The sequence below is a fragment of the Phacochoerus africanus genome, chromosome 15, assembly GCF_016906955.1.
Source record: "Phacochoerus africanus isolate WHEZ1 chromosome 15, ROS_Pafr_v1, whole genome shotgun sequence".
Taxonomy (NCBI): domain Eukaryota; kingdom Metazoa; phylum Chordata; class Mammalia; order Artiodactyla; family Suidae; genus Phacochoerus; species Phacochoerus africanus.
This window is the reverse complement of record NC_062558.1, coordinates 22,131,799-22,157,553: the sequence shown is the minus strand read 5'-3', so window position 1 is coordinate 22,157,553 and position 25,755 is coordinate 22,131,799. Positions and strand designations below refer to the sequence as shown.

Sequence of the window (25,755 nt, the reverse complement as noted above, 5' to 3'; positions counted from 1 at the left end):
AAGTAGACAGAAGAAACAGTAAGAGCAGAGAAGAGCTGAACAACATGATCAACAAAGCTGAAATAATTTATACTGATAGAACACTCAACACAAAATAACAGAATACAGGTTCTTTTCAAGTTCATTTGGAACATAAACGGAACTTACCACATTTGAAAGAACTGAAACCATAAAATAAGACATCAGAACCCAGCGGAATTATGGTGGAAATGAATCACAGAAGGCATTCTCAAGAAAGAGAACTTAAACAGAACACAGAGACATAAAGCATAAAAATGGACTGAATAATTGCAAAGATGTAACTTTAGACAGTAGGAAAACATGATCTATTGCTAGAATCCTATCTCATGGCGGTACACTGGGAATTGCGCAAAAATATGTACATTAGAAGAATATCCTGATCAGTATTTTCTTAGGAAAGTCTCTCTCACAAACTAAGAACTCTGAAATCAAAATAGAAAAGATGTAGTGAGAATATCTGCAATACAATAGAGGATTTAAAGGTTAAAATGATGGCTAGTAACAGCTTGCTGCCAGTACTGTGTATATGTAGTATGATACCATTTATATTAAAATGTTTAGATGAAGATAATGTCTGCATCAGAACGAAGTAAGCTGGAAACCACATGTTTCATGTTCCTATCCTCTCATTTTAAAACAAGCACCTGTTACTTGTATAATTAAAATATAGAAGGTGAAAATATCAAATAAATAGGAAAATACAATGTTACGCATATGTTTCCTTCACAGCTGAGAGATGTTAAAATGATTTAATACTCAATAATATCTCAAAGGAATCATCACAAAATTAAGTGCTTTTTAACTGGCCAGCATATGGCCCAAGGACCACTGTGGTGTCTAGAATCACTTGCTTCCATATGAAATAACCCAAGACAGTTATGCTTTTGAACTATTTTATTTCCTTCTTATTATATTTTCTCCTTTTGTTTCAACCATCCTTTTTGATGCTTTTAAGATATCTATTATGCAAACATTCCAGGTTTTTATATATTACTCAACTGGCACTGGAGTAACATTTGACTGAAATAATGCTTACTTATAAATGACTGAATATATATGAAATCTATGTGTGGAATGTAAAATTTCATGTTTTGTTTCCTTTTCATGCACAGATTAAAAAAAAAACTCTGGCTTTTTTTGGGGGGGGGATATGGTGATGTTTTTCTTTTTTTCTAGGCTCAAATATTTCAAATTACTGTTTAAATGTGCTGTGAACACCCTACATGGTTATCCTTTGAAATTAAGGTATTCATTTCGTTAAAAAAGAAATGTAATAAAAATTCACAATATTTCACTTACACTGTGAAAAGCAGCCAGAAACCTACTTTTCAATGATTCCAAAATTTTCAATACTGCTAATAGTTCTTTGTATTTGGAATAATATAAGTCCCGAAGTCTGGGGGTTCACCAAAAGTTGAGTGGGAGTAAATCTAATTGGATAATTTCCCAGGTTACAATAATGTCACAAAACCATTTTATTATAGTGCCTCATCCACTTAGCACCTTATTTTATATTGTTTCAATCTAGATAAATATGAAATATATAATTTCTAGAAAATTATATCTAAATATTAATATAATACATTAGTAATAGTAAGTTGGGTAATTAAAATTTATAATGGAGAGAATCTGTCTACCTAGTGCAAGAAGAAAAAATTCAGATAACAAACAATATAAGCAAGGATCTGAATCTTTCATTTTACTGCTTGGAATAAGAAAATTTATTACCAACTTAAGAGATGTTTGTTTTCAAAAACGACGTTCCCTGCTATACCTAGAATGCCCCTACTTACATTAAAATGGGACATTGTTTTTAAACCCTCTGACTCCAAATTCAATCTCCCTCTCTCTGTGAAGGCAGCCTCGTGTATCTTGTGATGTCTCTGTGAGATTAGAATATACCCACTTACCCTGGGCGCTTACATAATTCTGTCATTTTCTCTGACTGAGCAGAGCATTTGGTGTGTAGGGAAGCAAAAACAAGACATTATCTCAATCTGAGTCAGAGAGTTAATCTGAGGGTTTTGCATATGATTCTGATGTCCTGATGCTTTCCAAAATGACAAAAGGAAAATTAATACGATTGCTCTTTTAGAGAAGGATGGGCACACACACACAACTGCAACCATAGTAACAAACCTTGGTACAGTGTTTCTGTTCTTAAATTTTGGGAGATTCAAGTAATGACACAAAAGATATCAAGTGTACAGTTTAAATAGATACAACATATGTGTACAGAAAAAAAGCTTCAGACAGTACTTTCACCGTATAATAAAAAAAAAAATCAGAGGCTAAACAGCTCTATTTCCTTCACCTTCTCATAAAATACATTTTAAGTTTTTACATATTAGGTGCTTTTCCATGATGATTCTTTTGTGAAAGCTCTAAAATATATCCAAATAAAATCTACAAGATACCTGATTTTTTAAAACATAAAGTGGACAATATTGTTAAAAATAAAGGCAAACTTTACCAGCTAGCTTAATTTCTTAAAAAGCTATAACATTTTTGTCCACCGAAACCATTTAACTATGAAATATTTACACACTCCAAGATTGAGATAAACAATCAGTTCTTCCTGGGTAATGGTTATGAAATCCTTATGTAATGGTTGTGATAAAATCTAATCAATTAAAACCTCAGGTTAGTGTCCTACTGTGTCTGAGCATTAAGAATAACTACTAACATAACCAAGAGGAAAACAAACCTACTGTTTTTCACCAAGGAGGCCTTGGCAGCGTGATGAGGTTTAGGAATGTAAAACGCATGGCGCTGTTAACTGGATGGCCAGTGCGTGAGGCTGGCAAATACCCCTTTTCTGGAAATGCACACTCCATAATCTGGGTTCACGTCCTACAAGAAGGCTACCTTCCCATTTAAGTTTCATTGTCCTGACCATTTATTTCCACCCTGCTGCTATCACAGACTTGCTCTCCTGGAACCTGCATGTCATCCAGAAAACATGGGAACACAGCTATAAGCTGGTTTATCATTCATCTGAAGCTAGAACGAGTTTTAGATAATAATTTGTGATTGGATTTTCACTTATTAAACACACTGCTACTGTGTTCCTTTTGTGTGCCAGGGCCATTTCTAGTAGCTGAGGATTCCACAGAAGAAAATTCCTGGCCTAAAAGAGTTTACATTTCACTTGGAAATGAGAGAAAATAAACTAGGAAACATTTCTACATCCAGTAGTAACACACACACTACAAAGAAAAGCAAGGCCATGTGAGAAGGAGGCTCTGTCGTCGTTGCTGTTTTACACGTGGGAGAGGGGAGGCCTCTGATGCCAGATATGTGAGCAACAAGCAGAGGGAAGTGGGCAAGAATGGACCTCCTGGTGGAGCATGTCCTAGGACCTGGCACAGCAAGTGTTTCTACTGTGAGGAATAACACTGATCAAAAAATCCTGTGAGTATGGATAGCCAACAGGTGCAAGAGAAGACGCTCAACATTGCAAGTTATTAAACAAATGCAAATCAAAACTACAATGAGGTACCACCTCATACCAGTCAGAGTGGCCATCATTAATATGTCTATAGATAACAAGTGCTGGAGAGGGCGTGGAGAAAAGGCAACCCTCCTACACTGTTGGTGGAATGTAAATTGGTACAACCACTATGGAGAACAATATGGAGGGTTCTCAGAAAACTGAATATAGAACTACCATATGATCCAGCAATCCCACTCCTGTGCATGTAACTGGAGAAAATTCTAATTTGCAAAGATACATGCACCCATTTGTTCATAGCAGTACTATTCACAATAGCCAAGACATGGAGGTAACCTAAATGTCCATTGACAGAGGAATGGATAAAGAAGTTGTGGTACATATATACAATGACCATTACTCAGTCATAAAAAGAAAATGAAATAATGCCATTTGCGGCAACATAGATGAACCTAGAGATCATACTACTAAGTGAAGTAAGGCACACAGAGAAAGACAGATACCATATAATATCACCTATATGTGGAATATGAAATACAACACAAATGATCCTACCTATGAAACAGAAACAGGCTCACAGACATGGGGAACAGAATTGTGGTTGCCAAGGGGGAGAGGGGTTAGGGGAGAGGGTGGACTGGGAGTTTGGGATTAGCAGATGCAAACTATTACATGTAGAATGGATAAACAACACGGTCCTACTGTATAGCACAGGGAACTGATATTCAATATCCTATGATAAACCATATTGGAAAAGAATATGAAAAAAGAATGTATGTATAACTGAATTAACTGTGCTGTACAGCAGAAATTAACACAACACTGTAAATCAACCATACCTTAATTAGTAAAAAGTCCTGTAAGACCTCCTGGAACCCAGGAGGTCGGAGCAACGGTTAGTCCGTGAGAGTAATTTGCACTAAGTAGCTTTTAGCAGTCTGGTTTATGAGTAGGAAAAAACTTAAGCTGGAGAGCTTATCAGCCATTCTGCATTCAGCTAAGGACCATTAGTGGCTTCATAGTTAACATGTAATGAGGTTGGGCTATAAGGCTCAGATAAAGGAAAACAAAGATATTATAAACAGATTTTTATTTTTACTCATCATCACACTGCAAAGGTGTTCCCACTGTGGCACAGTGGGTTAATGATCTGGATTGTCTCTGTGGAGGCACGGGTTCAATCCCTGGCCTGGGTGCAGTGGATTAAGAAACAGGCATTGCTGCAGCGGTGGCATAGGTTGCAGCTCCAGCTTGGATTCAATCCCTGGCCCTGGAATTCTATATGCCATGGCTGCAGCCATTAAAAAAAAAAAAAAAAAAGGTCATTAGCAATATATATCCATGAAAAAGCATTTACCTCAAAGGTAACATTTACCTCAAAGGTAATAACCTGTTTAAAACAGGTGCAAAGACACTGGCAGCACAGCACACTTACCTGCATGACCACAAAAATATACATGGCTTGGCCTTCCTTTACATATCTGCCCTGTCAATAATATTTCTTTTTTTTTTTTTGTCTTTTTGCTATTTCTTGGGCCGCTCCCACGGCATATGGAGGTTCCCAGGCTAGGGGTCGAATCGGAACTGTAGCCACCGGCCTATGCCAGAGCCACAGCAACGCGGGATCCGAGCCACGTCTGCAACCTACACCACAGCTCAAGGCAACGCTGGATCGTTAACCCACTGAGCAAGGCCAGGGACCGAACCCGCAACCTCATGGTTCCTAGTTGGATTCGTTAACCACTGCGCCACGACGGAACTCCTCAATAATATTTCAATGTTCAAAGACAGACAAGAATTTTCCTCTGAATTGTCTTGCCACTCTTTGTGTATTAAACCAGAAGTGGGCTGGTGAAGCGTCAGGAAGACTCTGACCCTCCAAATGCATTGACCCCACCCCCCCAATGGACTTCAATCTCTTATTCCTTTGTCCTCAACTGAGTGCTGGAGTCTGAAGGATGGTGCATCCCAGGGTGGGGGCTCCCTGCTCCCAAGAAGGAACAGACTGTGTCCAAGGGTGGTTGGAAAGTGCAGTCTCCGAGAGCCTAACTCACAGGAAACTGCAGGCTCTGGAGAAGGTCAAGACCTACTGCCTCTATATCGGGAACCTGGGCTGGATCTCATGGCAGAGGCCCAGCACAGGCTGTGGGTGCAGGAGGAGGTGGCTCCCTCCAAGGTTCTTGGACCCACTAGCTTTCCTGATGCTTAGAGGCAAAGCCAAGTGAGGCTTTTTCCATCCCACGTGGGACTGTTGGCAGTGAGGGGCCAGTACCCAGTGAACAGACAAAGGGGAGTCAGCACATCCATTGGCCAACAGCCAGAGAGAAGGATCACTACACAAGAGCTGGAGAGAAGAATTATTACATAACAGTCAGAGAAGAACCGATCAGCTACACAGTGAGTGGAGTAAATGAGGAGGAGACAATGCTCAGAATGAAGACACACATGCGGATATGTAAAGGTCACACGCTTAAAAATGTACAGAACTCCTCTGTAGACTTGAAAACATATTTTCTCAGCCTAGTGATCCTGCAGGTGTGTTGCAGGTGGGGATCCTGACCACTGAGCACTAGTTTAGTGGCCTAAGCAAGTGCCATAACACCTCAGAACACAGACCAGAGACCTGAAAGTGTGAAATTAAAAGTGAAACAGGAGGCTTCAGGGGCTCACATTCTTGCTTGGTAGGTAAGTGGGTTGCTTTTATTTAGGAAAAGAATTTGGTTCACAGGCACCCAAGCTCACAAGGGTGCATCACTTATCCTTGAACTTTGGCTGGACCAAACTTGCCCAGGTTTCTCTCTGTCCTCCAACTCCTAAGCTTTGGCTCCCTCACAAGGCTGAGCAAGAACTGGGGTGCTGAGATGCACAGTGTCCCTCCTTGACTGCTCATACTGAGAACCTGCCGACACACAGAAAAACATGTCCTAAGCTCCCAAGTTTTGTCACCTGCTCACCCCTGTTGCCCTCCTCCCTGCGCACCCTTTCCCATAAAAGAAAAGCCTTTTTTCTGTTTGATTTGAGATGCTGCAGGTTTAAGGTTGAAGCATTCTCCCCATCACGAGAGACGTGACTTAGTCTGGGTTTGTTCTTATGTGGCAATGGATGGTGCCCTGACCTGGAGCCCTGAACACACACTGTCTCCACCAGATACCCCCATTCCTGCCCCCATCTCAAGGGGCAAGTCTCAAGGGGTTCAGGGACTTCATGAGCATCTAAGACTAAACAAACCAATTTTATTAAAAAATACAGTTTCATCCTAAGATAAAATGACTAATTTTCCAAAATGTATAAGACAAAGTTTATATAAGTACAACAATTATGAAAGATTCCACCCAAATGGTATTGGGCATGGTCAATGCTGGTTAAAATTTAAAAGCTTTTTTAATCATATAAGATTTTTTTAGAATCAGTATTAAATATCAGATGGATGAAAAACTAAAATATGATTGTCTTTCTGTTGTAACAACAGAATTTTCTTGAATTATTAGTCTGCTCTTAATAAGAGATTGTAAAATAAGTTTTCCTTTGTCTTCTGGGCAGTCTGCCTAAGTGGTTAACATTCTGTGTCTTACCAGAATGCTTTCCTGTGCTTCTGTTAACTTTGTTACATCTTAATTATTAAAAAAAAAAAAAAACCCACAACGTTTGTTCACTGTACTAGTGAAGAATCAAAACCAAACCATGGGGAGTTTCCTTCGTGGCATAGCGGACACAAATGCGACTAGAATCCATGGGGCTGTGGGTTCAATCCCGGGCCTGGCTCAGTGGGTCAGGGATCCGGTGTTGCTGTGATCTGTGGTGTAGGTCACAGACATGGCTCGGATCCCAAGTTGCTGTGGTGTAGGCAGGCAGCTATAGCTCACATTCGACTCCTAGCCTGGGAACTTCCATATGCTGCAGGTGCGGACCTAAAAAGCAAAAAAACAAAAACAAAAACAAAACCATGGTTGTTTTCATGAAAGCTGCTTAAGTCTAAGTAACAAAGACAGACTGACAATAAAATGTTAGCAAGTATATCAGGCAAATGTAATAAATTTGAAAGTAGGGGTGGAAATATTACTATCAGATAAGGTGAAATCTGTGCTAAAACAGTGGTAAGGAGGATATAGTGTACAAAAATGAAGGGATAAGAAGCATAACCTAAGAATGGATAAAAGAGAAATAAATTCATGTGTCTAAAAATAGAGCAGCAAACACTGAGAGCAAAACCTACAAAAGACACTAGAAGGACCTATTTAAGTACAATTATAATGGAAGTCATCAGCATTCCTTTCTCAGAATTATACATATAGGTTGACATAACTCATGGTGTTTTCGTTTCGTTTTGTTTTGTCTTTTTAGGGCCGCACCCGTAGCATACGGAGATTCCCAGGCTAGGGGTCAGTTGAATCAGAGCTGCAGCTGCTGTCCTACCCCACAGCCACAGCAACGCCAGATCCGAGCCACGTCTGAGACCTACACCACAGCTCACGGCAAAGCCAGATCATTATTAACTCAATGAGTGAGTCCAGGGATTAAACCTGTGTCCTCATGGATGCTAGTCAGATTCGTTTCTACTAAGCCACCATGGGAACTCCTTTTTTTTTTTTTTTTTAAATGGTGTTTTTTGTTGTTTTGTTTTGTGCTCTGGACTGAATCCTCCCCAAATTCATATGCTGAAGCACCCAAAGTGCTGGTAATCAGAGGTGGGGCCTCTGGGGGTAATTGGGTCATAAAGGTGGAACCTCTTGATGGCATCAGTGGCCTAATGGAGACCCCAGAGATCTCTCTGTCTCTCTGCCACATGAGACGAGGGCTGTGGCACCGTGATCCAGGACTTCCCAGCCTCCAGGACTTGAGACGTTAATGCCTATGGTTTAACCCACCAAGTCTAGGATATTTAAATACTGTAGGCTGAGCTAAGACATTTTAGTTTGTTTGCTGTGCAAAAGCCCCCCCCCCCAATACTTTATGTTCAATTCATTACTATTAAAGAAAATACAAATTAGATTAACAGTGAACTATATAACAGCATGTCCACCAGTACGGAAAAGTTAAAAAGAATAGTAATGCTTTTTTATTACTGTCAGGGATGAAGGCAAAAGTTAACTCCTGTGCTTTACTGTTTGAAATTAGAAATGCCTAAGCTTTTTGCAAAGCAATCTGGCAACATCTATTATTGTTTATAATTTGAAATGCATGCACATTTTGACCTATTACTTCCACTGCCTGGAATCTTTCTCATAGAAATAAAAGCATACTAATTAACTGCAGAACTGAAGAAAAGGAGAAAAAAAGGGAAAGAGTAAATAATCATTCGCAGGGGAATGATTAGTTGATAAAATTATGCCATATCCACACGATGGAGTATTTTGATTGCTTCTTTGCTTCAATCATTCATTAATTCTGCTCATTTTTTGACTTAGTGAATACTATGTGTCAAGTTATTCTATGTTCTGCTGAAACAATGGTGGTCTTATTTAAGGCTGTCTAGGGGAGAGAGAGAAAATAAGCAAATTATGAGTGGTAGTATGATATACTAAAATATATCGTTGTAGTAGGTAGTGAGAAATGCTTTGAGGGGAAACAGGACTAGAAGAGAGATGAGGAGTATGATGTCAGAGGGCTGTGGTTCACACATCAATACGATGGGGGCTGGGCTACGAGGAGAGGAGGGAGTGGGTCGTTCCCATCCAGGGCTTCTTCTTTCCTTCCTCTTTTTTTTTGTCTTTTTTTTTTGCCTTTTTCTGGGGCCACTCCCGAGGCATATGGAGATTCCCAGGCTAGGGGTCTAATTGGAGCCGTAGCCACTGGCCTCCGCCAGAGCCACAGCAACGCGGGATCCGAGCCGCGTCTGCAGCCTACACCACAGCTCACGGTAATGTTGGATCGTTAACCCACTGAGCAAGGGCAGGGATCGAACCCGCAACCTCATGGTTCCTAGTCTGATTCGTTAACCACTGAGCCACGATGGGAACTCCAGCTTCTTCTTTCCTTCTACAGACAACTTTGTCTCCTGACAAGGATGGGTCAATTAGGAATGGCTAAGTGGGTAGGTGGGGTGCACTTAATTGTGTTCCCTAAAAAATCTAAGTATTTCTAAATTATTACCTTCATTTTCTGTGTTATTCTACTCTTTACCAGTGTTTTGTCTATCAAAACACTGAAAAACATTCCTATTCTTTCAATTCAACTGGAAGGTAAATGCTGCGCTTTATGGGATATTCCTTTTCTAACTAGAGTTGTCACCAATGTTTTATTTCTTCACAAAATACATGTCATGGGTGAGCTTTGAGGTAAAAACAATGTTCAGACTTTTGTTCAGCATCTGAGTAGAGAGTAACTTTGAAATATGTGTTTTGATTGGCAATAAAATCCTGCATCAAAGACAAGGACACGCATCAACGTTAGAAACCTTACTGCTTCTCTCCGGCCGCAGGGAGCCTTTGGCCTTCTTGTTCTGGCTCCCGCTCTCGTGAAGGGCCTTGAACCAGTCCCGAAGCCTGGTCGACACCTCCCTGAACTCCAGGCTGGTGCACACTGAACAGAGAGAAACAACACAGATCCTGAGTGACCACGGAGCATGATGTTAATGCCAGCTCTGATTACTCCCACAACCAACAGGTAACAACAACCAAAGAAAAAAGGCAATGCAATTCATACTTCTGTTTCAGGTTTTAAAAGGAAATATGTATTGTTAACATAACAAGACGTAACATAAAAATATTTTATTTGATAGAGAAATACTATTAAGAATTCTGCTTCCACTCTTCACTATAGCAAAACACGATTGAGGTTCTCACTGTTAAGGTCATATGAACTGTTACCATATTCATGTGCTGCGAACACATCTTGGGAAGATGATGGTGGGTCATCCGGGGAAATTAGGGGTTGAAAACCCAAAGTGAATATCACACATTTATTACTGGCTCTATTTACTGTAACAGCTTATGATTTATAAATCTGCATTAGTATATTCAATATACATAGGAATTATCAATTATAAGTGTATGCTGTTTTTATTTGGTTTAGTCCTATACATTTTTGGAACACAGAAAAGGGAAAGCTATCTTATTTGACGTTAAGAAAGATTATAAAATATTTAAGAAAATGTTTCTGTCGTAAAAGTAAGGTGTTAGCAAACTGTGACATTTGGAACTTAATTCCTATTTTCAAAATAACTGTTATTTACCAATAATTATGTCCTTTAAAATAGCCTGTACAATAAAAGTAGCAGAATATATTTCATAAATGTGTATGGATGTGTATATGTGTGTCAGCCCAGTGCTGAAATATGATATGTCAAATTCAGTAATTTGTTGCCAAAATAAGATTTTGAAAATCTAAGAAATACTTATTTACATTGTTACCATAAACTAAATTCCTCTGCAAGTAACTAACTGCAATTTCCTGAACTAAGTACCCTTTAACAGTCCTTTTCCTGCTCATTTTGTTAAAAATAAGCTTATAAAGTGATGTGTTACATTATGCTCAATATATGCTATACACATTTATATAATATATATCACATGTACAACATAATAAATATACTATAATGTAATGCAATATAATTTAAGAATTTAAGGTCACTCTCTAGTTTTAAAGGAAATGAAATCCAGAGTAACAGGTCCCTCCCAGTACCCAGTACAGTGGATGACCCACACCAGCAAAGCACTGTGACATTTCAGCACCTGGGGGCAAAAAAAACTTACAAGCAGCAGTGGGGAGAGAAACACAAACTGCTGTATCCAAAGAATGAGGAACTGGAATGTCCTCTGATTTTCAAGAATAACACTGACAGGCAGAAAGACAACTGAAAAACCACTTTGTACTTTTTTTTTTGTCTTTTTTTTGCCTTTTCTAGGGCTGCTCCCATGGCATATGGAGGTTCCCAGGCCAGGGTATAACCGGAGCTGTAGCCGCTGGCCTACACCAGCTGTAGCCACAGCAACGCTGGATCCGAGCTGCGTCTGCAACCTACACCACAGCTCATGGCAACGCTGGATCCTTAACCCACTGAGCAAGGCCAGGGATCGAACCTACAACCTCATGGTTCCTAGTCGGATTCGTTAACCACTGGGCCACGATGGGAACTCCGCCACTTTGTACTTTAAACTGGGACTCCTATATCCAGAAAAATCAGGTGGGAGAGTAAGCTAAAGACATTTTAAATATATAAGAACCTAAAATTAACCAGCACATCACCTCTCCCCGGGACATCACCTTTCCCCAGGAGCTGGTGGAAGATGCCATGCATCAGAGAGAGATGGGAAGAGTGCTGCCTAAGACGCAGGAAATTGAAGATGCAAAAAACACAGGGATTTCTAGGAACATGGCAAAAGGGTCCCAGGATGCATTCTGTACCAAGTGCACGGGGGTTAGCGTGTCCGAGTTCATGGCTCTTGTTTCACCCTGGGAATCACCTTTATGGACGTGACCTCAGCTGCCTGGGGCTGAGTGACAGGTGGTCAGCAGTCCCCCTAGTGGACACCCCAGCCCTGAGCTGTGTGGACAGATCCTCTGACTCCACCTACTGTCGTAGGAGAAAACACGAAGTCCTGAAGAGAGGCGCTCCTCCACGTGAGCACCTGTGTTTATATGCAAGACGCACAGCCCCGGGGAGAAAAGGTCTGGCTGGCTGGCTGGCTGGTTTCCAATGAGGGGAACAGGGTGAAGGAAGGAAAGTATGGTGAGGGGGTCTTATTTTCACCATTTGTCTCTTTTTCCTTTTGAATGTGTGCCAAAACCTCTATGAATACTCCAACTTAAATTAAAAACTTTAAAATTCCTCAAAAATTAATTACCAGGCTTCTAACCCTCTACCTAGCATCACCCTTTCTTAAAATTATCTTCAGATATACTACATATACAAGCTTATTTAAATTGTATGACATTGCTCAGCACTTTGAATATCAAGGGTGTTAACAAAACTGCTTATCAGCAGGGACCCCTGCCCAAGGGGGCGCCTAGTTATTAATAAGCGAAAAAGCTCACTGTGTACAGATGGGGAACAATGGCGACAATGCAGCTTTTGGTGACAAAAGATAAGCAGAGATGTTCAGTTCTATTTGTACAAAAAGAGAGGAATATGCATTTGCTCATGTATGCTTAAAATACCTCTGGAAATACACACAAGAAATGCAAACACTGTCACCTCTGCAGTGGGACCAGACAGGGAGATACAGGCTGGTGGAAACAATGACGCATATACATTTAACCATTAAAGCAGGCTAATACATCGTCTACTTGAACAAAGATTCAAAAATGAATTTCAGTTCTCTATTTCCTTTACCCATCTTATTTTCCCCCAAACCACACCTAGCAAAGAGTGAAGTTTCATCCAATAAAATACTGTGGAAGAATGATAAAAAGTGTGTTAAAAAGACTGGCACAAATTTTCCTTTATTGTTAATAAATTCCAATGATATCGTGCTTACCACGTATGTCTAATGAACTGTTTGTAAACTTGTATGACTTTTATGAGATCGAGTAATTTACATTCAAGAATAATAGCACTTAAAAATTTCCCCAAATATGAGACATTATATAGCTTTATTGTGTGTTGCACACAGCTTAGCTTAAGTTTCCACAGAAGGTTATGCATGTATTGCAGTAGAACATTTTAGCAATGAAGAATCCTGTGGTAATAATAATAATAATAATGGCAGCCAACACTACATACTTACTGCTCTAAGTACTTTATAGACTTGGACATATTTAATCCTTATAAAAATTCTATGGTAATTATTCTACTATTGTCTCCATGGAAGTGTCAGGAAATTGAGACACTAGAGGTACAGAATTGCCTGAAGTCAGACCAAGAAGTAGCAGAGTTCTTAATCCTAGGACAGACCACCCTCAGTACTTTTGATGGTAGCAATAATAATAACAACAATAATAATAATAACACAGCCATGGCTGCAGCAGCAAGGCTGTAAGCTCCAACTTGGAACTGCCAAGTCCAGACTCAAAGCCTGTGAATTCCCACGCCACTGTTAGGCCTATAGCCGTGTGAGGGATTGCCATGCAGAGATGTATAAAGTCAGCAAAACACATATTAGAGGAAAGTAACACAAGAGCTACGCATATGTATCTTTTTGACTTTAAAGGAATCATGTATCTTCAAGCCCAAGTTTTAGGCCAGTGAAGAACGGAACCCCAGAGGGGTTATGATCACCAACCAGAACAGACAGTTTATGCTGCTTCAGCCTCCACACAGTTGACAAAGGCCAGGATGGAGGCCCCTCAGGAAGGCCGGCCTCCCCTAACTGTTTACGAGAGGCCACCATCACTTTTTATTTTTTATGTATTTATTTCCTTTTTGCTTTTTAGGGCCACACCCGAGGCACATGGAGGTTGCCAGGCTAGGGGTTGAACTGGAGCTGTAGCTGCCGGCCTATACCACAGCCACAGCAATGCCAGATCTGAGCCATGTCTGCCAACTACACCACAGCTCACAGCATCACTAGATCCTTAACCCACTGAGTGAGGCCAGGGAACAAACCCGCATCCTTACGGATCCTGGTCGGGTTCATTCCACTGAACTTGACCATCGTCTTTTATAAATATGAGTCCAACTGCCCTGCCACACAGGGAAGGAGAAGCGTCGCACATGCAATGTGGAAATATCATACTACTTATAGGATGACATTCCCAACTCACTGGCTAACAATTCCTTTGCTACAGACATGCCCTGCTGGACCAGTCAGAACCCATCAGTGCTTTACTCACATTCTTTTCCAGAAAAAGTCAATTAGTCTTTTCTTCATTTTTTTTTTGTCTTTTTGTCTTTGTTGTTGTTGTTGTTGTTGCTATTTCTTGGGCCACTCCCTCGGCATACGGAGGTTCCCAGGCTAGGGGTCGAATCGGACCTGTAGCCCCCGGCCTACGCCAGAGCCACAGCAACGCAGGATCCGAGCCGCGTCTGCAACCTACACCACAGCTCACGGCAACGCCGGATCGCCAACCCACTGAGCAAGGGCAGGGACCGAATCCGCAACCTCATGGTTCCTAGTCGGATTCGTTAACCACTGCGCCACGACGGGAACTCCTTCTTCATGTTTTCCAACAGTTTTACTACATGGATTTTTTTCTTCCTAGAAATAGTATCTTGCATTTATACAGCATGAAATGCACTTAATGAGGTTTCACATTTGATTCTACTATCAATCCTGGGAGATCAGGTAAAGGATTATTATCACTTTTTTTTATAGCTGTGGAAACTGGGCCACAGAAGTTAAATGCTGTCCTACATTTCACAGTTAGCAGTGATGGGAACAGGCTGGGTGCTCACTGATCTAATTGTATTTGGCATCAGGAGTGAATGACAGAATAATAAATCATAATAGATGTGAATAAAAGAAAAGCTTGGTTTCAACACAAGGTTCTTCAATTGTGTCAAGTTATTAATTAGGGCTTGGTGTTAGGTAAAGCAAAGGAGTGAAAGGGGAAGAGGTCTTGGAAATTTAAAAAAGTTACATATTGGATTTATACTTGTGTATCCACACACGTCTTTCACATGACAAAAACATGTAATAGAATGGATGGGATTATAGTAGAATGTAAAATAAAAACAAGAGAAATTATAGAGGAAGAACAACAGAGAGGCTAATGTAACTGAGCAGGGCCATGTGGGGCTCCCTGGGCACAAAAATCTTTCTGTGTTCCCCATTTCTGGTTTTTGGGAAATGGGCATCATTCAGCCTCCATGACCTTCCCTGAATTCCAAGGGGGCAGGTTTAGATAGTTGCTGATCAGGGAAGGAAGGGGAGGCAGAGACCAGGGAGGAACAGTTAAGAAACGATAGTACAGCCTTGGGGCAGGATCCTGGTTCCCTCTCAAGGGAGACACATAATGATGTCGGCATTTTACACGTCAGCATAAAAGTGATACTCCTGGAGTTCCCATCGTGGCTCAGTGGTTAGCGAATCTGACTAGAAACCATGAGGTTGCGGGTTCGATCCCTGGCCTTGCTCAGTGGGTTAAGGATCTGGTGTTGCCGTGAGCTGTGGTGTAGGTTGCAGACGTGGCTTGGATCCCACATTGCTGTGGCTGTGGTATAGGCCAGCAGCTACAGCTCTGAATTGACCCGTAGCCTGGGAACCTCCATATTCCATGGGAGTGGTGCTAGAAATGGCAAAAAGACCAAAAAAAAAAAAAAAGTAATACTCCTTATGCTTCTTTTAGAAATGAATACTTTAAAATAGAACAGTGTGGAGCCCTTCCTTGGGCTTTGCCCTGTTCGATTGCTCCCTCAACACAATATCCTGTAAGCTAAAGATTAAGCACCCTGAGGACAAGTGCCTGTGGGTTAAAGATTATTAATACATGATGTTTTTCAGAACTTGCCTAGTTTGTTCTGATCCCTTTTCAAAATTACTGTTATTCTAGGCAATAACCCAGAAGACCACCACCAGGCTCATGCTGAGATCTCCTAATGCCAGCTTTGATGATGAAGATTCCCCCAAAGAAAGAAGAATGCATGTCTGTCCCAACCCTGATTCTTATCTGAAACCCTGTTTTTTTCCTTTTAGACTATAAAACTCCCTGCAATTCTTCCCCAAGGGAGGGCACAGTCTTTAAGGCATTAGCCTGCTGTGGCCTTCTTTGCCTGGTAAAGCAATACAAGCTACTTCTTCTCCTTCACCCCAAAACTCTGCCTTCACATTTCTATTCAGCACTGGTGGACAGAGGCTGAGTTTTAGCAAGAGTAGGAGCCCAGGATTTGACACACAGTGATTGGAAGAAAAAGAATTTGAGACTAAATTATTATTATTATTATTATTGTTATTTTGCTTTTTAGGGCTGCACCCATGGCATATGGAAGTTCCCAGGCTACGGGTCAAAGTAGACCTGTAGCCGCCGGGCTACACCACAGCCATAGCAACGTGGGATCCAAGCTGCTTTAGTGACCTACATTATAGTTCACAGCAACACCAGATCCTTAACCCACTAAGTAAGGCCAGAGATTGAACCCACAACCTCATGGATCCTAGTCAGATTTGTTAACCACTGAGCCATGAAGGGAACTCCAAATTATTTTTTGAAATATAGAAAATAATTCCTATGACTGCAGGAGAGAAGTTTTCAGAGAGAAAGGGACTCCTGAGTTCTTAGCTGAATGAATTAAACATAAACATATATATACTCATTCCAAGACATTTTTAAAATTTAGAGTATGAAATATAAAAAGATTATAAGAGCTTTTGAGGAAGAAAACAAAATGAACAAGTGATTAAACAAAAGCCAACCAAAGGTTACTACCTTTTTTCATTGATTTGCATGTAGCTGCCCAGATTTCCCAGCAATGCTTGCTGAAAAGACTGTCTTTTTCCCATTTTATGTTCTTGCCTCCTTTGTCAAGGATTAATTAACCATAGGTGTCTGGGTTTATTTCTGGGTTCTCTATTCTATTCCATTGGTCTGTCTGTCTGTTTTGGTACCAGTACCACACTGTTTTGATGACTGTGGCTTTGTAATATTGCCTGAAGTCTGGAAAAGTTATGCCTCCTGCTTGATTTTTGTTCTTCAGAATTGCTTTGGCAATTCTGGATCTTCTGTGGTTTCATATAAATTTTTGTATTGTTTGTTCTAGTTCTGTGAAAAATGTCATGGGTAATTTGATAGGGATTGCACTGAATCTGAAGATTGCTTTGGGTAGTATGGTCATTTTTTTTTTTTTTGGTCTTTTTGCCATTTCTTGGGCTGCTCATGAGGAATATAGAGGTTCCCAGGCTAGGGGTCTAACCAGAGCTACAGCTGCCAGCCTACACCACAGTCACAGCAACATGGGATCCAAGCTAAGTCTGCAACTTACACCACAACTCACAGCAATGCCACTGAGCAAAGGCAGGGATCGAACCTGCAACCTCATGGTTCCTAGTTGGATTTATTAACCACTGGGCCACGATGGGAACTCCAGTATGGTCATTTTTACAATATTAATTTTTCCGACCCAGGAGCATGGAATATTTTTCCATTTTTCCATTTCTTTATATCTTATTTAATTTCTTTGATTAATTTTTATAGTTCTCAGCATATAAGTCTTTCACCTCCTTGGTCAGATGTATATCCATGTATTTAATTTTTTGGGTGCAATTTTAAAGGGTATTGTATTTTTGTATTCCTTTTCTAATATTTCATTGTTAGCATATAGAAATGTGACTGCAATCCTGAGAAACAGAAACGAAGCAGGAGGCATAACTCTCCTAGACTTCAAGAAATATTGCAAAGCCACAGTCATCAAAACAGTGTGGTACTGGTATCAAAACAGACAGACAGACCAATGGAACAGAATAGAGCACCCGGAAATAAACCCTGACACCTATGGATAATTAATCCTTGACAAGGGAGGCAAAAACATAAAATGGGAAAAAGAAAGTCTATTCAGCAAGCATTGCTGGGAAACCTGGACAGCTGCATGCAAAGCAATGAAATTAGATCACACACTCATACCATGCACAAAAATAAACTCAAAATGGCTGAAAGACTTAAATATAAGACAGGACAGGACACCCGTCAAACTCCTAGAAGAAAACATAGGCAAAACACTCTCTGACATCAACATCATGAATATTTTCTCAGGTCAGTCTCCCAAAGCAACAGAAATAGAGGCAAAAATAAACCCATGGGACCTAATCAAACTGGCAAGCTTTTGCACAGCAAAGGAAACCAAAAAGAAAACAAAAAGACAACTTACAGAATGGGAGAAAATAGTTTCAAATGATGCAGCAGACAAGGGCTTAATCTCTAGAATATACAAGAAACTTATACAACCCAACAGCAAAAAAGCTAATCAACCAATGGAAAAACGGGCAAAAGACCTGAACAGACAGTTCTCCAAGGAAGATATATAGATGGCCAACAAGCAAATGAAAAAAATGCTCAACATCCCTGATTATTAGAGAAATGCAAATCAAAACTACCGTGAGATACCACCTCACACCAGTCAGAATGGCCATCATTAATAAGTCCACAAATAACAAGTGCTGGAGGGGGTGTGGAGAAAAGGGAACCCTCCTGCACTGTTGGTGGGAATGTAAACTGGTATAGCCACTATGGAGAACGGTTTGGAGATACCTTAGAAATCTATACACAGAACTTCCATATGACCCCACAATCCCACTCTTGGGCATATATCTGGACAAAACTCTACTTAAAAGAGACACATGCACCCGCATGTTCATTGCAGCACTATTCACAATAGCCAAGACTCATGGAAACAACCCAAATGTCCATCAACAGATGATTGGATTCAGAAGAGCTGGTATATCTACACAATGGAATACTACTCAGCCATAAAAAAGAATGACATGATGCCATTTGCAGCAACATGGATGGAACTAGAGAATCTCATCCTGAGTGAAATGAGCCAGAAAGACAAAGACAAATACCATATGATATCACTTATAACTGGAATCTAATATCCAGCACAAATGAACATCTCCTCAGAAAAGAAAATCATGGACTTGGAGAAGAGACTTGTGGCTGCCTGATGGGAGGGGGAGGGAGTGGGAGGGATCGGGAGCTTGGGCTTATCAGACACAACTTAGAATAGATTTACAAGGAGATCCTGCTGAGCAGCATTGAGAACTATGTCTAGATACTCATATTGCAAGGGTGGGGGAAAAATGCAATGTATATAACTTGATCCCCTTGCTGTACAGTGGGAAAATAAAATAAAAAAAAAAGAAATGTGACTGATTTCTGAATGTTAATATTATATCCTGCTATTTTGCTGAATTTGTTAATCGGTTCAAGTAGTTTTTGGGTTGAGTCCTTAGGGTTTTCTATATGCAGTATCATGTCATCTACATACAGTGACAGTTTTACGTCTTCTCTTCCTATTTGGATGCCTCTTATTTATTTTGTTCATCTGATTGTTGTGGCTAGCGCTTCCAATGCTATGTTGAATAACAGCAGTGAGAGTGGGCATCCCTGTCTTGTTCCAGATTTGAGTGGGAAGGCTTTCAGCTTTTCTCCATTGAGTATTATATTTTTTGTGGGTCTGTCATAAATGGCTTTGATTATGTTAAGGAATGTTCCCTCTACACCCTCTTTGGTAAGAGTTTTTATCATGCATGGATGCTGGACTTTGTCAAATGCTTTTTTTGCATCTGTTGAGATGACCATGTGGTTTTTGACTTTTATTTTCCTTTTGTAATTATTTATTTATTTAAATTTAAATTTTATTTTTTCTCCACTGTACAGCATGGGGACCAAGTTACACATACATGTATACATAATTTTTTCCTCCATTGTTGTGTCATGATATAAGTATCTAGACATAGTTCTCAATGCTACACAGCAGAATCTCATGGTAAATCCATTCCAAGAGCAATAGTTTGCATCTATTAACCCCAAGCTCCCGATCCCTCCCACTCCCTCCCCCTCCCATCAGGCAGCCACAAGTCTCTTCTCCAAGTCCATGATTTTCTTTTCTGAGGAGATGTTCATTTGTGCTGGATATTAGATTCCAGTTATAAGTGATATCATATGGTATTTGTCTTTGTCTTTCTGGCTCATTTCACTCAGGATGAGATTCTCTAGTTCCATCCATGTTGCTGCAAATGGCATCATGTCATTCTTTTTTATGGCTGAGTAGTATTCCATTGTGTAGATATACCAGCTCTTCTGAATCCAATCATCTGTTGATGGACATTTGGGTTGTTTCCATGAGTCTTGGCTATTGTGAATAGTGCTGCAATGAACATGCGGGTGCATGTGTCTCTTTTAAGTAGAGTTTTGTCCAGATATATGCCCAAGAGTGGGATTGTGGGGTCATATGGAAGTTCTGTGTATAGATTTCTAAGGTATCTCCAAACCGTTCTCCATAGTGGCTATACCAGTTTACATTCCCACCAACAGTGCAGGAGGGTTCCCTTTTCTCCACACCCCCTCCAGCACTTGTTATTTGTGGACTTATTAATGATGGCCATTCTGACTGGTGTGAGGTGGTATCTCACGGTAGTTTTGATTTGCATTTCTCTAATAATCAGGGATGTTGAGCATTTTTTTCATTTGCTTGTTGGCCATCTATATATCTTCCTTGGAGAACTGTCTGTTCAGGTCTTTTGCCCGTTTTTCCATTGGTTGATTAGCTTTTTTGCTGTTGGGTTGTATAAGTTTCTTGTATATTCTAGAGATTAAGCCCTTGTCTGCTGCATCATTTGAAACTATTTTCTCCCATTCTGTAAGTTGTCTTTTTGTTTTCTTTTTGGTTTCCTTTGCTGTGCAAAAGCTTGCCAGTTTGATTAGGTCCCATGGGTTTATTTTTGCCTCTATTTCTGTTGCTTTGGGAGACTGACCTGAGAAAATATTCATGATGTTGATGTCAGAGAGTGTTTTGCCTATGTTTTCTTCTAGGAGTTTGATGGGTGTCCTGTCTTATATTTAAGTCTTTCAGCCATTTTGAGTTTATTTTTGTGCATGATGTGAGGGGAACTAAATGAAATAGGAAAAGAAGAACAAGAAAGACCTAAAGTCAGCAGAAGGAAGGAAATCATAAAGATCAAAGAGGAAATAAATAAAATAGAGATTCAAAAAAACAATAGAAAAAATTCAATAAAACCAAGAGCTGGTTCTTTGAAAAGGTAAACAAAATGGACAAACCTCTGACTAGACTCACCAAGCAGAGGAGAGAAAAAAACCCAAGTAAACAAAATAAGAAATGAAAAAGGAGAAGTCACAATGAATACTATAGAAATACATAAAACCATGAGCAAATACTATCAACAATTTATACCAACAAATTTGACAACCTAGAATAAATGGACAACTTTCTAGAGACTTACAGCCTGCCAAAACTGAATCAAGAAGAAACAGATCAACTGAACAGACAGATCACTAGAAATGAAATTGAATACATCATAAAAACGCTCCCTACAAATGAAAGTCCAGGACCAGATGGCTTCACAGGTGAAATCTACTAAACATTCAAAGAGGAACTATACCCATCCTCCTTAAACTTTTTCAAAAGATTGAAGAAGAAGGAACACGCCCAAGGACACTCTATGATGCCACCATCACCCCTAATTCCAAAACCAGACAAAGATACCACCAAAAAATAAAACTATCGGCCAATATCTTTGATGAATATAGATGCAAAAATTCTCAAGAAAATTTTAGCAAACCAAATCCAACAACATATCAAAAAGATCATACACCACGACCAGGTAGGTGGGATTCACCCCAGGTTCACAAAGATGGTTCAGTATATGCAGATCAATCAATGTCATACACCACATTAACAAAAGAAAAGTCAAAAATCACATGGTCATCTCAATAGATGCAGAAAAAGCATTTGACAAAGTCCAACATCCATTCATGATAAAATCTCTCACCAAAGTGGGTACAGAGGGAACATTCTTTAACATAATCGAAGCCATTTATGATAAACCCACAGCAAATATAATACTCAATGGAGAAAAATTGAAAGCCTTCTCACTCAAATCTGGAACAAGACAGGGATGCCCATTCTCACCACCGCTATTCAACATGAATTTGGAAGTCCTAGCCACAGCAATTAGACAAACAAAAGAAATAAATGGCATCCAAATAGGAAGAGAAGAGATAAAATTGTCACTGGATGCAGACGACATGATACTATACATAGAAAACCCTAAGGACTCAACCCAAAAACTGCTTGAACTGCCCATGGAGAGGAGAGTGAGGGGTGTGACAGAGCCTGTCAACACTTACAACAGGTGTGATTAAGGCAGCTGGACGTGAAATGGGAGAGCACCTAAAAATGACGCCAGAATTACTTTCCACTGAGATTGAAGAAAATGCATGTGCACAGATGAAACTCCAGCATAAACTCTTTCTCCTTAGTGAGCCATATTTACCTTGTCATGATCAAAGTTCTTGATGTGCAAATGGACTCACCTCACAAAGAATTCGCACAGGACCTAACAGTGGTTATAGCATATAACCTGAATGTTATCAGTTGTGGCTCGAATGGTCCCAGTTGTGGGGAGGTTGAGGGGAAGACACATGAAGTGAAGTGTGGCAGCCAATGTTCCTGTTTTACAAAGCGAGGAGGCAAGAGGTGGCTGTGAAACTGGAAACTGATGGGTGAGTGTTCTGGTTTTTGTTTTCTGCTACTGTTTTTGCTTTTTTAATGGTAACCAGTGGAAAAACTAAGACTAGCTATATAATTACATTGGATAGTTGGAGGGAAGTGAAACATATTCTCATTTATCAAACCAGAAAATCTAACGCTAATGTCTGAAGTTGATAGCTACTCACCAGTGAAAAGCAGCTCAAGTCCAGGGGTGGGATAGGAGGCTGTTGCTGGTCTTTATTATCACCCCTTTGGTGCATTCTGACTCCTCCCCCCACACCTGGAAACAGCAGCATAGGGTGACTGGTGCCAGCACTGCATCTTTCCTTCGTGGAAACCCTGGGGGGCCAGGTGCATGTGACAGGGCGGGAGATGAGGGGGCAGGTACTGACCACACCACCAAATCCACACTGGGGGCCAGCTTCCTAAAAACACCTCCAGCTCAGAGCATCTGTCACCCACGTCAAGTCTGCACTGGAACAATGTCTATCCTCCACACCAGCATCTCCTACCCCTAAATAGTATAAGATGTCACAGCAGGGCAGACACTAGCATGTGTGTATCCCCATGATAGAGAGGCCCTCTGTGAGGACTGACAGAGAAATCTGGGGACATCCACTGCCTTTTGAAGACCAAGGCACTTACTTTTGGGGGCCCCAATTTGCAGGGTACATTAAAAATAGTATTTTAGGTATAAAATCTTTAAAAATGTTTCTATAATTTTGCACGTCAATTTTGCTAACACTTAACTCATTTAATTTAAAATTGGCAACGACTTATCTGAAAGTTCTGAGCAAATCAAGAACTTTTGGCCCAATCAGGAACTTTTTTTTTTTTTGTCTTTTTGCTATTTCTTGGGCCACTCCTGCAGCATATGGAGGTTCCCAGGCTAGGGGTCGAATCGGAGCTGTAGCCACCAGCCCACACCAGAGCCACAGCAACTCGGGATCCGAGCCGCGTCTGCAACCTACACCACAGCTCACGGCAACGCCGGATCGTTAACCCACTGAGCAAGGGCAGGGACCGAACCCGCAACCTCATGGTTCCTAGTCGGATTCGTTAACCACTGCGCCACGACGGGAACTCCCCAATCAGGAACTTTAAACCACACATTTCCTGAGATTTAATTCAATTATATTGAATTTTAACATAAAATTGAAAATTCAGAAGGTTCACATTTTATCGCTATTAAATTAAGCACTTATTCATTTGATAATTTGTTTTTCTTTTCGTCTTGTGTTTTAGGACTGATAAATATTTTCTCAAGTCTCAACCAGGTTCATAGGCTCAGACCACATGCTCTGTCTTTTACAAAGAAGTTAAAATGATCCCAATATGCTCACGCTGGAACATACGTAAATGTAATTATTAGGATGATCATTTATTAAAGACAGACTACTGATGCCTGTTCCTATGAGCTGTTTGTTGAAACGATGTTATGTGGTAAGAACCTCAGAATGAAATGCAGACCTGCAGGCAGAGGACGGCTCCTGAGGAGGAAGCTCTGCTCTTGCAGAACTCACACTGCAACTGTGGACTGACTTTGAGAGGATGTTATATGTTCTCTCCCAACAGCAGGCTGAGCAGATGCTGACTATCTCCATTAGGCTTGGGTCATAAACTTTTAAGACATAGTCCTCAGATCATTATTCATTCTTGCTAAATGCCAGAAAAAACTTCATAAAGCAATCAAATACTTTTGGTATTGTTTTCCCTCACAGGAACTTCTGGTGAAGAAGAGATTTCCCCAAGTCTCTCGTTTTCGATGAAGTGATTTCCCCTCTGGATAAATGAGAACACCTGCCTCCACTGCCTCCAACGATAATGCCTCCTGGGTGGAATGAGGGTGGCGGGCAAAGAGGGGACAATGAAAACCCTGCAGAGGACAACTACCCTAGAACTCAGAGGGCTGTAGTTTGCCTTGATGTAAATATTTCTTTGTAAGACCAAGTCTGTCACACAAAGAAAAGTCCAAGGAATTGGTGTTTCAGGGCCAACCCCTACACCCCATTACATAGGTAACAGAGTCCCAGAGATGTGACAAAGATGAGGTAATAAAAGGCTCTGAAGAGCATGAGGCTTATTTCAGCTGATTTCAGGTCAAAGAGAGTAGGGAGTATTTCCTTCTACTGAAGTCCACAGGAAAAGGCGATCAATGAATATTTGGTGATTAATGGCCCAGATTCCCACATTTCTGAGTGGCTCTAACACAAAGACTTGTGTATTTGCTTTCTTTTCTTTTTTCATTCTGTATTCAGATTAAGGTGGCTTTCACATGTAAAACTGAATAATTTTGAAAACGCTTTCAGCTTTGTGTGTGCACGTGTGTGTGTGTGCGCACACGTGTGTGTGTGCACACGTGTGTGTGCAACCTTTAGCTGTGATATCCTGCCAAGCCTCCTCAGCTCGTCTTTCTGGGCTCCAATCCTCCACATGCTTCATGCTGTCTTGTGAAAAGCTATTTATGAACTACCTAGCTGCTGGAGAATTTAAAATCTAGCTCACACTATATGATGCTAACTTTTCAAAAACTTTTTATAAAGTTATTTTTAGAGAGGTATTAAAACCCTGTTTTTTTCTGAATGCCAAAGAGATGCCAATTTTGTAAATAATGTACATTTTATGTGTGTTAACAAGAATAAACAAACATTTAAGACCACAACAAATAGTTACACTACTGTTAAAATATTTACTTTGCATATCTGCTATGTAGATTTTTACAAAGCTTGAATCATGTCAGGCAATCTTTTTCTTTGCTTTTTTCCAGGGCTGCACCCGCGGCATATGGAGGTTCCCAGGCTAGGGGTCAAAATGAAGCTGCAGCCGCTGGCCTACACCATAGCCACAGCAATGTGGGATCCCAGCCGCGTCTGTGACCCACACCACAGCTCACGGCAATGCTGGATCCTAAACCCACTGAATGAGGCCAGGGATCAAACCCACATCCTCGTGGATCCTAGTTGGGTTCATTGACCTCTAAGGCACAAAGGAAACTTCATGTCAGCCAATTTTTAATCATACTACTTTGCATTTGATTATAAAATGATAGTTTTCTTGTTAAAATATTTGATATATTTGGTAGATGCAAAAATTCCATCATATTGAACATATACTTCACTAAAAATTCCCACCATGAATAATGTATGCAAAGAGTATGTTTTCAACTCATGTGTGCATGTAAAAAACTAAGATAAACCTTTATTCAACCAATTATTGCTGTTTCTTCTTATTTCCTTTG

The 25,755-nt window shown here is 40.4% G+C and overlaps 1 protein-coding gene across 3 annotated transcripts in view; it reads right to left on the bottom strand.

Annotated features, from left to right (window-relative positions):
* Nucleotides 1-25,755, bottom strand: part of SPOCK3 (SPARC (osteonectin), cwcv and kazal like domains proteoglycan 3) — a 365,578-nt gene that overhangs the window by 19,007 nt on the left and 320,816 nt on the right. For all 3 annotated transcript variants that reach the window (XM_047761776.1, XM_047761777.1, XM_047761778.1), the window contains one exon: nt 9,875-9,994. In XM_047761776.1, coding sequence (XP_047617732.1) covers nt 9,875-9,994 — 120 coding nt within the window. The remainder of the gene's footprint in view (nt 1-9,874; nt 9,995-25,755) is intronic.